Source organism: Petaurus breviceps, unplaced genomic scaffold, assembly GCF_028583685.1.
Source record: "Petaurus breviceps papuanus isolate PSGF00001 unplaced genomic scaffold, PetGlider_PUasm1.0 90895, whole genome shotgun sequence".
Lineage (NCBI taxonomy): Eukaryota > Metazoa > Chordata > Mammalia > Diprotodontia > Petauridae > Petaurus > Petaurus breviceps.
Window position 1 is genome coordinate 5,343,186 of NW_027187372.1, and position 16,007 is coordinate 5,359,192.

Genomic DNA, 16,007 nt, shown 5'->3' on the forward strand with positions numbered 1-16,007 from the left:
AAAGAATTCTATCAACATTTTGTTTAATCTTCAGGTATGGAATATTAAAAAATTTTTTTCTAACACTGAAGGACAAAAAAAACCCTACAAACAGGCTTTTATTTTAAAAAAAGAATTTAAAAAAACCAACCCAAATCAAAATGGAACATAAGGATACCAACACCACTACTGGTCTTGATGATAATTCTTTTTACCCTATCATCTATGCCACTGTGTCATGTGGCAGTCTTTACCTCAATCCAAAAAAGCGTCAAAAGCAATAAAGTAATCAATATGACCTAGAACCATGAAAGAGAAATGGGGCAGGGAATACTTGTGCATCACATCTTTGATGGTTTATAGAATTTTATTTTATTTGCTAATTTATTTCAAAGAGATTTCTATTTTGTGTTCATTTTTAGAGAACATAGGGCTATGTTTCTGTATATTTTGACTCTTAGGAAATGCCAGCATAAGCTACCACACCTAAAATCTGGAGAACAAGATTTCTTAAACAAAGACTATAATTTAAAGATAGGTTGTAAATTAGTGAGTTAATTTTTCCACATTTTGAAAAATTAGAGGTTATTATATGCTATTTCTTCAGAAGTTAATCTGTTATTTTTGCTTCTACACAAACATGTGTATATATGTACATATATACGTACATGTACACACACGCACATACATACACACACAGAGTAAAATATAACATGGCCTAAATGGGCAGAGTTAGCTTTGGGACCAAAAAGCCCTGGGTTCAAGTCCCACTTCTGACAAAACTGGCTGCATGGGGGCAGCCAGGTGGCTCAGCGAATAAGAGCACCGGCTCCAGTGTCAGGATGACCTGAGGATCAAATCCGGGCTCAGATACTCAGCACCACACCCAGAAATAACTGGCTGTGTAACCTTGAGCAAGTTACTTAACCCCGATTGTTTAAAAAAAACAAAAACTGCACAATTTGGGCGGCCAGGTAGCACAGCGAGTAAGAGCACCGACTCCGGTGTCAGGATGACCTGCGGATCAAATCTGGGCTCAGATACTTAGCACCACACCCAGAAATAACTGGCCGTGTAACCTTGAGCAAGTTACTTAACCCCGATTGTTTAAAAAAAAAAAAAAGTCTACCCAAAACTGGCTGCATGACCTTGGGCAAATCATTTAACTCTATGAGATGCAGAGCAGGAGCCAATCTGCATCAGTGGAGGAAATCTCCTTATTGGAAGTTCCCTGCACAGAAGAAATAATAGCTCTCAACCAAAAAAAAAAAATTAGAGTTATTTTTACTCCTTTTGATACTAACAACAACAACAAAACAATGGCTCACAAAATACTTCACAATTTAACTGTTTTTTCCTCATCAAGATGCTTGAAAGGTATTTTCTTGTGTTTTATATAAACTGCACCCCTAAGGCACATTAATTTCTGTCCTCCTACATAAAGAATATAACTTAAGGACACACTGTAAATTAGTGAGCTAATTTATTTCCTTAGAAAGCAGCTAACTGATCTCTCCATATAAAACAAATAGAGACATATTATTAGCATATACAAACAAAAGGTTAGTGGCATGAGTCATGAAGTGTTTGGTGAAACTGAGGAATTTCCATGTTTCTACAAATAGTTTTGTTAACTGACTGCAAGGAATTCCCAACCACAAATGCTTTGTTGTTCCTGGCTTCTGTAACATGCTGCCTAAGAAAAGTACTGAGCTTGGTACTGTCTGTCTTTGAAAGAGGAGTAAGACAAGTCATGGCTGAGTTATTTTAAATTCTTGAGTTCATCAGGGAGCAGAGATTATTACCCTTTGATTCCTTTCACTTCTTCCCCCCTCAGACATTCTAATTACCACCAGAGCTACTGGATCCTCATGCCCAGCTCCCCAGATCCTTCCCCCTCCCGAGTAGGGTACACAGAAAGATCTAGAAGCATGGAAGAGGTAAAGGGTGAGGAAGGTGTGTCTATCATACCTCCCTCTTTCCTCTACTGGGTTCAGAGCATTTCATTTCACTCGCTAATTCACTCCTGAGAGGCTGGGTTTCAATTCTGTTTTGTCTCCAGCTCTTGTAGATCTGGAATATGATTTTTTAGCAAATTCAATTCAACAAATACTTGGGTGTCTATTATGTGCAAGATTCATTTGAAATGCTATGGGTGATAAAAAGATGAATAAGCCACCAAAGAATTTATAGTTTAGTAGGGAATAATAGATATATCTTGCATACAAGAAGAAATGGGGGTAAGTGGCCCAAGACATGTAAGAGCAGAGCACTAGAGCAGTTCAAAGGAAGCACAGAAGTTTTCTAATTGAGGAGGGGGGTTAAAGAAAAAAAATTTCACGAGAATACAAGGAAATATGGAAACACTTATATGAAATAATGCCAAGAGAAGACAGCAGAAATAGGAAAAACGAACACACAAAGCAGGATATATTTAATTAGCTGAAATAAAACATTGTCAACATTTTATAAGTACAAGGATAAAAAGATCAGAATGGGACACAGAATAAATAAACTGTTATATTAAAGCTCATATCATTATTAAAAAAATACATCTAGATTAGAGCCTATGATTTTATTGGGGATTCAATCCCATACTTTATTTGTATTTGTTATAATTTTTTTGGTGGGTAAACAAGCTTCAGGAAGGATCCTGCATTTGTAGTAGATTTTGAAGGATACTATTTCAAGAATTGTATATGGTTAAGGAGAGAAAGATGGAGTATTTCTTTTAACAAAACACACAACAATCATTCATAATAGTTATAAAATATCTATACTGAATGGCTATCATGTGTTTCATTATAACAAGTATTTTGTCTCCTCCCTACTGTCAACTATATACAAAGTTGTTAAATCTAGAAGAGGCTACTTAAATGGAAATGCAGAAAGATTTCAATGGAAGACTAAAAGGCTAAGCAAATTGAAAAGTAAATCATTTTATTTTGTCATAGAGCCATCAAAATTTGTTACTTGAAGGAATCTTAGATAAGAGTTGTTTCCTTTTTTCAAAAACCATCTAGGAAACAATTTAATAGCAGTTAATCTTCAGTAGAGATCACAATTGAGAGATCATATAAGCAAAGGCATCAATATATGGGTTTAAAGTCAGCAAGAGAAGCTAATGTTACTGTTACTTACATTCATCTGTTGAATAAAAAGAAAAAATACCTCAAGATCCAAAGACAGACTACTGAGAACTTTTCCTGAAGATCAATGGCTAGATTTTGAGGGGAAGACCCCCCCACACACACACCCCTTCCCCCCCAGGCAAGAGGCTAAAGATTAACCAAAGACCATAGGTCTACAGAATACAGTTACTTACCTAAAACAGTTATGGAATATATGGAACTAGGGATGAGAGCAAGGGACATGTAGCCCTTGGAGAGCAAAAGCAACCTTTTTATACTTGGCTTCTACTGTTTGTTACAAAAATTTCAATAGGAAATAAAATTTATGCCTGCTAGGTTCTTTGAGAAGTCCAAATAAGTATAAAGACAAAACAATACAGAAAGAAATCAAACCTGTTGAAATACTTTGTCAGACGAGGGATTGTGACTGCAAACATACCTACATCAAGCTTGTCTGTGTTTGATGAGGACACAGCAGATTCACCTTCACTCAGGTAAGCTAACTTCTCTAGATCAATCAGCTGTCGTTGAATTGAGATATGTTTTTCTGAAAGACAAGGTCCATATAAAAGATTGACTTCAAAAGGCGTACTTTAATGACAAATTCTTAGCCCCCTCAAAACTAGATTACATACAGTTTCATACACATTTTCTGTGGCATAGTTCCTCACCAACCTCCTGGGAGATGGCTGTGTTTCCATTACCAAATGGTAAATTTACAAGCACAATTCAGCAAATATGTAAATTAACAAGTATGTCATAAAATATAAAAGGGTACAAAGCACTACACATCTTTAATTGCATTTATCTAATTGTTTTACTTATACTACTACTAAGGAGAGTTTGTATTCTGTTCCCTAAACACATCAGCTAAGAAAGGAAAGTTAACTAATAGCATGCTTAGTAAGGAGAGAACATGGCCTGGTTTTAAAAGCCAGTTACAGAAATTTAATAAGTAGACTCTCCACCTGTGGGGTGATAGCCTTTTTGAGTAAGCAGGATGTGTGAATTGTGATGACCTTGAAGTCAAGGACTCACTCAAGGTGCTCACTCCACCTCTAAATACTCCTGGGTATTGACCATGGGCCTGACCTTTCAGAGCATCAGTTTCTTCCCCTGTAAGCTAGGAATGACATTAACAGGACTCTCTACTTTACCGAGAATTAGATGTAAAGATGCATGTATGTAAAAGGCTCTGCTAACTTTAGCGATCTATATAAATTGTAAGATATATTTTTTAAAATGACCACATTATTACCTATTCTTTCCTCCTAATTTCTAATCTGTTTGCTATACAAAAAGTTTTAAAACATTTCCAAGTTTGTCTGTATTTTTGCCACAATGCCCATGTAAACCAGTCTTTTCCATTCTTTTAAACCACCAAAGAGAGAACAATGAAGAACACATGAATGCCTAGACATAGTTAGATGGGCCATCTATACAGCCTTCAGCACTGTCTTTTGTGTCAGCACAGGAAATCCTGTTGTGTGCCAGCATGGTGGTCTTCCCTGAGGTCAAACTTAAAAGATAAGGAATGGATCTCTAGGGGTGTGAATGTCTACTAATGACCCTTTACAGGTATGTTAACAGGCATTTTTATTTTGTACCATTTCAGCATAACAAGTTCTAGAAGTTTCTATAACCCTCTTGCCTAAGCTGGTACTCCTTTTACTCATCCTGAATTTAAAGTTTTGGAGGGGGTCCTTTAAAGAGTTCTGGTGTTTTGAGTATATCTCTCCCTCCTTTATGCTTCTGCATCCCTCAGTAAGTCACCAAGTCCCACACACCTTCTCTTTCCTGGGGTCAGTACCAGGATTTCTAACACTCAGCAGTCCATCTTATCATTCCATGGGGCACGAGACCTGCATCTTTTTGAAGCTCTAGTGGTCTTTATTTTCTTTTTTTCCCCCTCTGTATCAGGTTTTTCTCAATAACCTCAACTCTATTTTTTATTCCCTTCCACCTCCTTAGAATTATTTTCTTCTAGTTTCCCCTTCTGGATTTTTCTTTCTATCCTGTCTAGTAACTCATTCACCCTTTCTATTAAGTCTGCGCAATAAGTATTTCTTGAGACCTTCAACTTTTTCTGTAGGAGGGGCAATAAGTTTGCATTTAAGATATGTACGGACTGCTTCCAAGAGGAAAATAAAGATAATGAATGAAATCCTTACAAGTCACTGAAGCAGTTCTCTACTTTTCATTCAAACTAGTATGTAAAGGCTATGCCAAGTATGTTAAAGAACAGAGTCCCATGTGGATGCTTCTGAAAACTCTTTCTGTACACTGCCATAGCAACCTACCTGTTTAATGCTGCTGGTTGCTGCCAGCCCCAGATATATGAGGACTAGATGCCTGCTACTAAATGGATCTAATCACTCTCTTTAACACTGGTTAGTGCCCTCCAATTTTCCCAAAAATCAGCATTAGAAGGAAATATGAGACCCCAAATTAGCAAACACAAAGAATACTTATTAGAAGTTCCAAACATTGCAAAATCTTTTATATTTTGCTTATTTTCCTGAGTCTTCACCACTAGAGCTGCCGTTGGCTTTGTCTGGATCTTTTCTGGCTCTGTCACATGTTTTGTAATGAGAACAAACACCACCACTGTATCATGTTAAATTTGCCCTAGTGCAGGTGTAAATATACCATGGCTCCACATAAAAGAAATGTTTTGTTTCCAATGTCCTTCTTGATGATGTCTATATTTTTTAGTAATCATAACCACAGAAGCACAATGGATCAATGACCTCAGAGAAATTAAGAATATATAAATAAGATTTTTATAACTGGTTAAAATTAAACCATCAACGCAGAGGTGTAGAGGTCTTAATTTCTTTTTAATTGATCACAAGCAGAGACAAATTTGTAATTAATTCCTTGTACTTAGTAAATACATTGCTTACGCTAACTATTGCCGACATAACCAAAGGGGTACATTTTTATATCTCTTGATCATTTCTCATTTGGTCAGAAGCCCATTTACAGACTTTTAGCATCTGAAGGTACCAACTATTAGGAGGTAAGAAACTTTAGAGACCATATAGTCCTACACTGTTAGGACATGTTTAAAGCCTTATCACCTTTTGGTATGTTCTACTCTGGTTCTCTATTTCTCCATGATCTCTATTATGTTACATAAAGATTACATAGTCCAAGTTTCTCATTTTACAGATGAGGAATTTGAAATCCAGACAGAATAAGGTCATACAGTTAGTAGACAAACTGAGACAAGAACCCAGGTCTCCTAACTCCTAGTACTACTAAGTAAGCCATTCTTTAACATATAGGGAGTCATTCCACAAATATAAACTTAGTCTAATAAACTGGTAACAAAAAAGATAACATGGATCTTATAGTCTCCAACAAGACTCATCTAATATATATGGAATACAGAACATTATGTAAATATATGCTACTTTATACTATGTTAGCCACAGGGGCTCATGTTTAAATAACAGAGACAGATACATGTAGTGGAAATGCAAATTTAAAGATCTTCCCTACCCCTAGGCTAAAGTGCACCTGGAGCCTGGGGTGGGAGGCTTGTTTTTCAGTTGATACTTCTTGATTGGCCAGTGAGTCAATAAGGTTGTTACATTCTCTGAGCCAGGAGAAGGCTATATAAGCCCTGATGTGTAGCTTTATTTTGGGGCTCACTTTGAGAAGTGTTCTGTGATTTGATATGGATTCTGGGAAGCTGTTTTCCTGAGCCCCCCGGCTTTGAAAAACCCAGATGTTGACTGGGTATGGATGTAATGGTTGGACAGTTTGGAAATCTGTCTACTTGATCTGTTTCTGTCTTGATAATTCTGCCTGTATACTTTGAAGTTCGGGGTGCTGACCTTTTCCCCCTGAACAAGGTAAACGATATATGTCTGACTGATTAAAGTAAGCTTGTTAACCCATTTTGAGTTGCTTTCCTTTAACAAAGCAGATCCAAGAACCTATGGTGGCAGCAAACCCTGAGGACGCTTGCTGCTACAATACAGTAACTCAGAATTAAAGAGCAAAACACAATTCTATGATTCTAGGCACTGGGTAGAAAGATACTTAAAAATATTTCAAGATGTTTCAAACCTGCTGAAGTATGACCATGGGTAACAAAGAATCTGACTTAAGTGCCTCCCAATCACTTCCTACTCTACACCATAATTTCACAAATGGATGAGCAAACCTCTTGATAAATCAGATGAGGCCAGGATGCTGTAAGGCTCTTTCAGGACTTCCTGCTCTGCTTCTTTCTCATTAGTCTTCAATTCCATTTCAGATACATCTTCATCATGACTGTTGCTGCTTAATTTCATTGGATTAATTAGTCCATCTGAAGAATGATGAGAAGCAAATTTGTTTATACAGACAAGTGCTCAATATTAACTAATGTATTTAAAAATTTTCATTTTAAATTTCTTCTATTAATCATAAGAAATGTTTATATAAGATAAACTCATATAATTCATGGATTTAAAGAGGTAAGAGACATCAGAGACTTTCCAGGCCAACTTCTTTCTTTTATAGATGAAGAAACTAAGGATCAGAAAGGTTAAGTGGTTTGTTCAGGGTGCTGCAAATAATTAACAATTATATGGCACTCTAAAATTTACAAATGCTTTACATTAATTATCTCATGTTGGCCTTACAACCCTGTGAAGTCAGGACTACAGGCATTGTTAATATCCATTTTCTGGATGAGGAAACTGAGGTTCTCTGAAGGTATGTGAATTGTCCATGGCCACACAGCAAGTCTAAAAGGCAACATGTGAATTGAGATCTCTGTACAGCAATAAACTGCCTCAAAACAGATTGAATATGGCTACAATTAGAGCAAAGGGAGCAAATATTGTACCAAATTGTCGTCTTTCCTGCTTGCCATGTTTAGTGCTGGTCCTCCCATCACTACATGATCTCTGATTATTATGTTAAGATCATCATTTGAAGGCTTCCCTTTGCTTCAGGAAGCCCATAATGATATCTGGTCAAACTGCCTTTTAGATATCATTGTTTAAGATAAATACGTTCTCTTAAAATCAAGTCAACTGTTTACCTTATTTAATTACCAGTATCCTACTTAGAGTTTTATAATTTTGGAATATTAGGGGCTGCTAGGTGGCGCAGCAAATAGAGCACCGGCCCTGGAGTCAGGAGGGCCTGAGTTCAAATCTGGCCTCATATACTTAACACTTACTAGTTATGTGACCCTGGACAAGTTGCTTAACCCCAATTGCCCTCCAAAAAGCAAAAAATAAAAATAAATAATTTTGGAATATCGTAAATACACTGACTTCTTTAATATTTCAAGTAGAGATGATTTCATCTGTATGAGTATTCTCTCCACTGCTGTGTATTGCAAGCCCTTATGCCTTGGTAGACTGTCCTGTGACAGCTAAAAAAAATTTATCACTGAGATCAAACTGGTGATAAATCTTTCCAAACTTAATTAGGCTGCTCCTTAGACAGCCATAAAGTGTGTCCCAAAAGTCTTAGTGCAGTTTTACTCCTTAATACTATTAAATATTTACTATCGAATTAAATTTATTATCCCCTGTATAAGAGCACTGCCAAGCCTGCACAAGCCTTTCCAGCTTGTGCTCAATCTATAATAATGAATAAATGGGCTTTTGAGAACTAGCTTGAGATTACAAGCATCCTTTATAGCAATGTCATACGAAAATGCACCCCAAATTCCAATGAATGAATTTTGTCAAATCTTTTTTATAACTGACATTTGTCTGTATGTAGCACTTTTTCCTTGAGATGCTAAAACACATTTTTAATAAACTTGTAGGAAACTACACTGATGCCTTGACAGTGAGTGGTAAATCACCAAGTATTAATTTTTCCACAGTATTTCTTTTATGGCTCTTCCTACTCATTATCCTTTTATGGATTTTATTTGTTTTTATTTCTCCCAGTCCTAGTCCTATCTATAACCATATTTATTACTGGTGCTTGGCTTACTATGATATACAGCAAAAAATTTGATTACATATTAATGACTTCAAGGATCTATCAATATTAACTCCACACATCAGTGCTGCAATCTGTTGTAGTGAATGAAGGGCTAGCCAAAGAATCAGGTTCAATCATGTGCTTATCTTTCATATAGATTTCTAAAGATTTTTAACAGTTTTTTTTTTTAAGCAATTGGGGTTAAGTAACTTGCTCAAGGTTACATGGCCAGGTGTTTCTGGGTGGGTGTTAAGTGTCTGAGCCCCAGTTCGATCCCAGGTTATCCCGACTCTGGGGCCGGTGCTCTTACTCACTGTGCTACCTGGCCGCCCCCTAAGTTTTTTTTAAAGAAAAAAATCACAGAAATTTTGTTTCCCCACATGTACCAAAACCCTAATACATAGAAAATGTGCACAAAACAGCATGGGAAGTCAATCTAAATAGTCAATTACCACTGTTAAGGGAAAATTGCAAGACTAATTTATTATAAACCTATAAAAGCTATACATTAAAGGCCTTAAACAATTAGACTGTCACCTCCTTGAGGGCAGCAGGGGCTGTTTTTCCACCTTTCTTTGTATTCCCAGGACTTGGCTAAGTGGGGTAGGCACTGAATAAATGTTTATAGATATAATCCATCCCTGTCAAAAAAGGCATTCATACATTCACTACCACCAAGAGCAGGTGAAATAAAATTGACAGAACCTTCTTGACCCAGCTAAGAGCTGTGGAAGCCAGTAGGCTGGAGATGTTTAAAATATAGAAATCTTTAAAAGACTTGGAGAAAGATGAAAATCGAATAACTTATCCAAGACACTAGTCATTTGGGGCTTCATGTCTGATGGTCAATTTTTATTTCCGTCCCAAAACTCAATCAGCCAATAAAATAAAATACCCTTTTATGATGCCTCCAAACCTTAGAGGCAGATAGGTGGTAGGTACGGTGGGCAGAGTCCAGATGATCAAAGTTCAAATTCTGCCTCAAGTGTTCTGTGACTGTTTCCCCTATGTAAAATGGGGATCATAATAGCAGCCATGTCCCAGAGTTGTTATGAGCATCAGAATATTGATAAAAATTTTTAAAGCAAACCTTAATGCATAGTACACACATGCAAGTATGCTCACACACAGGTGTTCCACAAGCACCCGTCCAGGCCTTCTTTGGCATGTGGTACTGCCTCAGTTTCCCCCAAGCCTGACTGGTTTCCGGACCCCATCCACTCACCCCCCTCATCCCACAGCCCCTCCCCTTACTGCTCTCCGCAGCAGCCCTTGGGGCCGCCTCCTCCAGCTCGGGCTCGGGCTCCAGCTCGAGCTCAAGCTTCGCTTCTGGAGGCGGCAGCGGCGCCGCCTCCTCCGCCATGTTCTCCATAGTTACCACTTCCACGCCCGGCTCAGGCTAGGGCCTGGGGGGCGCCGAGGGGGCTCTGCGGCGATGCTGCTCCCCGCTGGTCACTCGATGGAGGGCGAGCCGGGGGAGAGAGGTGGCGAGGGGTGGGAGATGCTTGCGGGGGTGGAGTGGGGTGGGGAGAATGGGGGAGGGCGCCCAAGTTCCTCAGGCGGAGACCAAGGGAAACACCGGTATTCCGTGATCCCGGAGGTTCCCCAGTCCCTGAGGCATCAAGCTTCCACGGGCCCCTGCGCGCTTACGTATGAGGAGCTCTGGCCAATGAAGTGAAAGGGCTCTGTCTCCATGGCACGTTCACTGTCACTCCGACTCTATTCTCCTCCCTCTGAACAATGCACGAACTACAACACCCAGGCTGCACTGCGTGGCCAGTGAGTGAGGAGGCCTAGGCGGAGGGAGGGTGGCTGTGGGGGTGGGGTGGCGTTCTAAACTCAAAAAGGGAAAGAAAAGCTAACCAAAATAAACCTTGCACGCGAGCTTCCCAGGAAAACTAGGAAAGAACTACAATTCCCAGGGAAAATTGGAGCAGAGGGACCCTTGTAGGGGCCTGGGCCTTCAGCGCTGCGCCCGCTGGGGTGAGTACTGGCTCCCTGGGGAGAGGGGCTGGGGTACGAAGCGCTTGCGTCCCCCAGGGCAGGGTCTACACTGGTGACGACTTGAAAGTCCCCCCTCCGTCAGGTACCCTCTCATTTTTGCTTTTACTGTGGGGTGTTTAGACACTCTCGCCCTCCCCCCCTCCCCCGGTGTTAACTGTTGGTTTCTCTTCGGGAGCTTCCTGTGACTGGCAGAGCACCCACTCCACCACCAAACAGCCTCTGCCCTCAGGGAGCTTACAGTCTAATGGTGGATAGGACAAGTAAACCTTCTGTGCCATATCTTGTATGTACCAGATAGGACGGGTTGGGCGGGGGGGTGGGGGGGAGGGAGGGCGGAGCTGAGAGGGAAGGCACCCAGATTAAAGAGGACTGAGAAAGGTGGAGCTTTGGCGGGGACCTTTTAGGAAGCCTGGAGGTGGAGAGGAGGAGAGGAGGAAGAGAGCAGGTCTTGGCAGGAGGGAAGAGCAGAGAAAATGCCCCGAGCCTGGACATGGAATGCCTTGGGCGAGGAACAGCCGGGAGGCCCGTGGCACGGATCCAGGAGGATGGGGAGGGAAGGTGGAAGGGCAGGTTATGCTGGGTTTTGAACACCTAACAGAAGGTTTCTTATTTAATTCTGGAAGTGGATAGGGACTCTGGGTTTGATTGAGTTATCGGGGAGACGGGCTCAGACCTAGCGACCTAACTTCCGTTAGGAAGCTAGATTGGACACTTGATTGGAGGATGGACTGGAGGCACTCAGGGTCTGGAGGGCAGGTGATGAGGGTCTGTCTCAGAGTGCTGGGGTGGGGAGGGGTCCTCAAGAGTCCTTGTAACCCTCCCAAAGGTGCTTCCCCCCTCCCCGAGTTGTTCCCATAATGGTAGCCCTCCTCTACGTTCGGTTCTAAGATTTAGAGTTGAAAGGGAGCTCAGACATCATCCACCCCAACCCAGCCCTCTGGGGGAACTGAGGCAGAATCCAAACGCAGTGCTTTCCCCTTCTATCACTGTTTTACTTCATCTACTGTGTAATCTTCAATCAACAATTACTTATTAGGAGCCTGCTTTGTGCCAGGTGCCAGGTGTACTAGGTGCTGGGGAGACAAATAAGAATGGAACAATTCCTACTTCCAGTACGTGTGAATAGGGGATACAAGTACATATAAGAATATATAAAGCATAAATAGAAAACTTAAAATAATTATTCTGTGTATATATAATGATGTGTAGGTGTGTGTATATAGATCTATGTATGAATGTGCATATATATGCATATATACTTGTATAACTATACACAAAGTAGTCAAATATAAGGTAAGTTTGGGAATAAGGGCATTAGCAATTGGGGGATCAGTAAAGGGTTCATGTGCAAGATGATGCCTGAGCTGCATCTTATATAATAATTGTTAATAATAATGATAAATGATAGCTAACCTTTTATTGAGGCAGAGGTAAGGTGGGAGTGTATTTCAGATGTAGGGGTCAGTCAGTGCAAAAGCACCTAGATTGGAGATGACCACTCAGTCTCCAGTGAAGGGAACAGTGAGAAGGCCATTTTGGTGGGATCACAGTGGGGGAGGGGAAGAAAAAGAAAGAAGACTCTCAAGGGACCTTTGAAATAACTCCTTTGTTTGCCACCCTGAGGAAGTAAATAGTAAATCTATTACTTTGATTTTTCTCTTACTGTAAAAATCACTGCACAGAATTAGATCGGAGCTAGGCAAATAGAAAGAATTCCACCATTCCATTTCTCTCCTTCCCCATTCCATTTCCCACCTCTTCAAAAAAAGAAGTTTATTGGATTGATGAGATAGAGTGGATGTAGCTGATCTTTTGGCTTTCTGATTGAGTGCTTCTGTTGTTGCTTGAGTTACATCTATGAACTTGGGAGTTAAGATGGCTTAGATTTAAAGGCTATCTCTGATGGTTGATCCTAGAGCACCATAAAATTTGAGCTGGAAGGGACCTTAAGGAGCATTTAATCCAAACCATTCATGTTCAGGAGAAGTGCAGTAGTATGAGGACTTAATGAATTGACTTGCCTAATTGTTGAACTTGTGCCCTTTGACCTCCAGTTCAGAGCTCATTCGATGGCATTTAAGAGTTATGTGACTGGGGTGGCTAGGTGGCGTAGTGAATAGAGCACTGGCGCTGGAGTCAGGAGGACCTGAGTTCAAATTCAGCCTCAGACACTTGACACCCTTACTAGCCATGTGACCTTGGGCAAGTCACTTAACCCCAATTGTCTTTTCCTTCCCCTTCCAAAAAAAAAAAGTTATGTGACAACCTCTAAGCTTCGGTTTTCTCAACCATAAAATGAGAATAACAATTGTTATACCTGCCTTACAGTCTTTCCAAGCTCAAATGAGATCATGTATATAAAATACCTGGCAAAATTAAAAAGCACTATACAGTTGCTGTTTTATCAGATTCATAGAAAAATAAACTATTTTGTGAAGCATGATGGTGAAGCATTTTTAATCCTAGGGAGTCAGATAATAGCCAGCCTTAAGTTCTTTACAAATACCTCATTTGATCCTTACAACTGCCCCGGTAGCTGCTATTATTTTTTCCATTTTATAGATGAGGAATCTCAGGCAAACAGATTATGTATCTGTATGACAAGTTAGGCGATTTACCCAGGGCTACACAGCTAGTAAGTGTCTGAGGCCATATTTGAACTCAGCTTTTGCTGGCTCTATCAAGAAATTTTATGTTCTATTTCTGGCTCTTAGCTCTCTGTTTAACAGTGGAGTCACACACATGCATTGACTAACAGCATTGGAATGTTCAAAGAGTTAACTATATCTAGTATTTTGGAAATATAGTCTGAAGTTAGGTAAATATGTAATAATAACTATCATTGCCTGATATGTTTAGATCATAGTATCAGAATTTAATGCTAGAAGGGTCCTTTGAGATCATTGCATACTCATTTTAAAAATTAGGACAAGTCTAGCCCAGAGAGAAGTCCAAAGTGGACAAAGTAGCAAGGAGAGCAGAACTGGGTTTAGAACTCTGGTCCTCTAATTCCCAAACTCTTTACGTACATTACTTTACACTCTCCTTCACACTACATTAACAATCTGTTATAACTTTGAACGAATCATATTTTAAGGGAACAGGTGCTATAGGGAGTTTGGAAGTTTGGTTGTTGATTTTAAGACCATATTATATCATGTGTACAGGGGAGAGAAGTAAGAATTTTGAAAATATCAAGGATTGGATTAAGTTTATCATTTGCTGAATGAAGGCTCCTCATTCCCACTGAATCAATTTTATATTGAGAGAAATGAATATTTCTTTCATATATTAATAGCTAATTATTGAATCAGGACCAGTGTTTTTTCCTCTTTTCTACTTCATCCAGAAATCAACCAGGGTGGGAAATATGGCTCATGCACTTTACCTAGCTAGGATAGCTAAGATCTAATCAAAGACACTAAAGAAATTCTTCATATGAAGGGGTGGATTGCTGCTTATTGTGTTTACTCTGACAGGTCTGGGAAAATGTGGATTCTCTCTATTGTCAGCCAGGTGATATGGAAATTCATAAATCTCTTTGACCAAGATTTGGGTGCTCAGTGTCTGGTCCCCAAGACCCTCATTGGAATAACTCACTTCCCATTATAGTATTCATTCACATTAACCAATCAAATCTTCACTCTCTCAGCCACCCCTTTTCAAATATGGAAGTTTCAATTGACTGTGTCTGTAATGAAATTATTTTGTTGAATGCTTTCTAGACATACTCAGTAAAACCAGTTTTGATTTACCCAGAAACTCTGTCTCCTGGAAATTTTCAGGCATCACAATATATTTCTTTTAGTTTGAAATTAACACCACTGCAAAGTATTAACCTTATAACTTGGCTGAAGCAGTTTACATTTTAAAAGTTATTTTTAAATCAGTTTGTCACCAAATAAAATTTCACAGATAACAGTGCTTTTTAAAATTAAATTTTATCTTTTTTTCCCTTTTAAAAATTTTTTTAGTTTACATCATTCATTTCCACAAGATTTTGAGTTACAAATTTTCTCCCCACTTTTCCCACACACCACCCTAAAACTTTGATTCCACTGAATATCCCCTCCCCCAATCTGCTCTCCCCCATATCTTCCCCCATCCCTCCTCTGACTTTCTAGTAGGACACAGTGGATCTCTACGCCCCAGTGCCTGTATATCTTATTTCCCAGTTACATGTAAAATAATAATGATAATTATATACATACATATATATATATATATATATTAAACATTTGATTTTAAAGCTTTGAATTCCAGATTCTTTCCCTACCTCCCTTGTCACCTACCCTTACTGGGAAGATAAGCAGTTCAATATAGGTTGTACATGTGTAACTATGTAAAACATTTCTATAGTGGATATATTGTGAAAGACTGACTATATTTCCCTCCATCCTGTTTTGCCTCCCACTTGTTCTATTCTCTATTTTGATCCTGTCCATTTTGTGTGCTTTCAACTTCCCTCTCCCCCAGCCTGCCCTCCTTTCCATCATCCCCCTTCTCATCCCCTTCACCCCACTCTCCTATAGGGTGAGATACCCTGTTTAGTGTATATGTCATTGCCTCCCTAAGTCAAATTCATTGAGAATAAGGTTGACTCATTCTCTTTTGCCTTCCTGTTCTTCCCTTCCATTGTAACAGTTTTCCCTTGCCTCTTTTATATGAGATAATTTACCCCATTCTATGTCTCCCCATCTCCTCTCATTATATTTCTCTCTCACCTCTTAATTTCACCTTTTAAATATCATCCCTTCCTATTCAAATTTAAATTTTAAAGATCTTCCCTGCCCCTAGGCTAAAGTGCACCTGGAGCCTGAGGTGGGAGGCTTGTTTTTCAGTAGATACTTTTTGATTGGCCAGTGGGTCCAAAAGGTTGTTACATTCTCTGAGCCAGGAGAAGGCTATATAAGCCCTGATGTGTAGCTTTGTATTGGGGGCTCA

At 39.5% G+C, this 16,007-nt stretch overlaps 2 protein-coding genes across 7 annotated transcripts in view; one reads left to right on the top strand and one right to left on the bottom strand.

Annotated features, from left to right (window-relative positions):
* The window catches only part of TRMT1L (tRNA methyltransferase 1 like), a 60,845-nt gene extending 50,033 nt beyond the window's left edge, over positions 1-10,812 (bottom strand). The window contains exons 1-3 of one of the 3 annotated variants that reach the window (XM_069074425.1): positions 10,710-10,812; positions 7,288-7,434; positions 3,550-3,657 (exon numbers count right to left, since the gene is read on the bottom strand). In XM_069074425.1, the coding sequence (XP_068930526.1) occupies positions 3,550-3,657; positions 7,288-7,417 (238 nt within the window). In that variant the 5' untranslated portion in view covers positions 7,418-7,434; positions 10,710-10,812. Of the gene's footprint in view, positions 1-3,549; positions 3,658-7,287; positions 7,435-10,313; positions 10,659-10,709 lie in introns of those variants that run through there. The other 2 variants (XM_069074424.1, XM_069074423.1) reach the window with 2 other exon arrangements.
* Positions 10,813-10,815: 3 nt separating this feature from the next.
* SWT1 (SWT1 RNA endoribonuclease homolog) overlaps positions 10,816-16,007 on the top strand; it is a 181,378-nt gene continuing 176,186 nt past the window's right edge. For 3 of the 4 annotated variants that reach the window (XM_069074419.1, XM_069074421.1, XM_069074422.1), the window contains exon 1: positions 10,816-11,042. The gene's annotated coding sequence lies outside the window, so the exon portion shown is untranslated. Of the gene's footprint in view, positions 11,146-16,007 lie in introns of all 4 variants that reach the window. The other variant, XM_069074420.1, reaches the window with a different exon arrangement.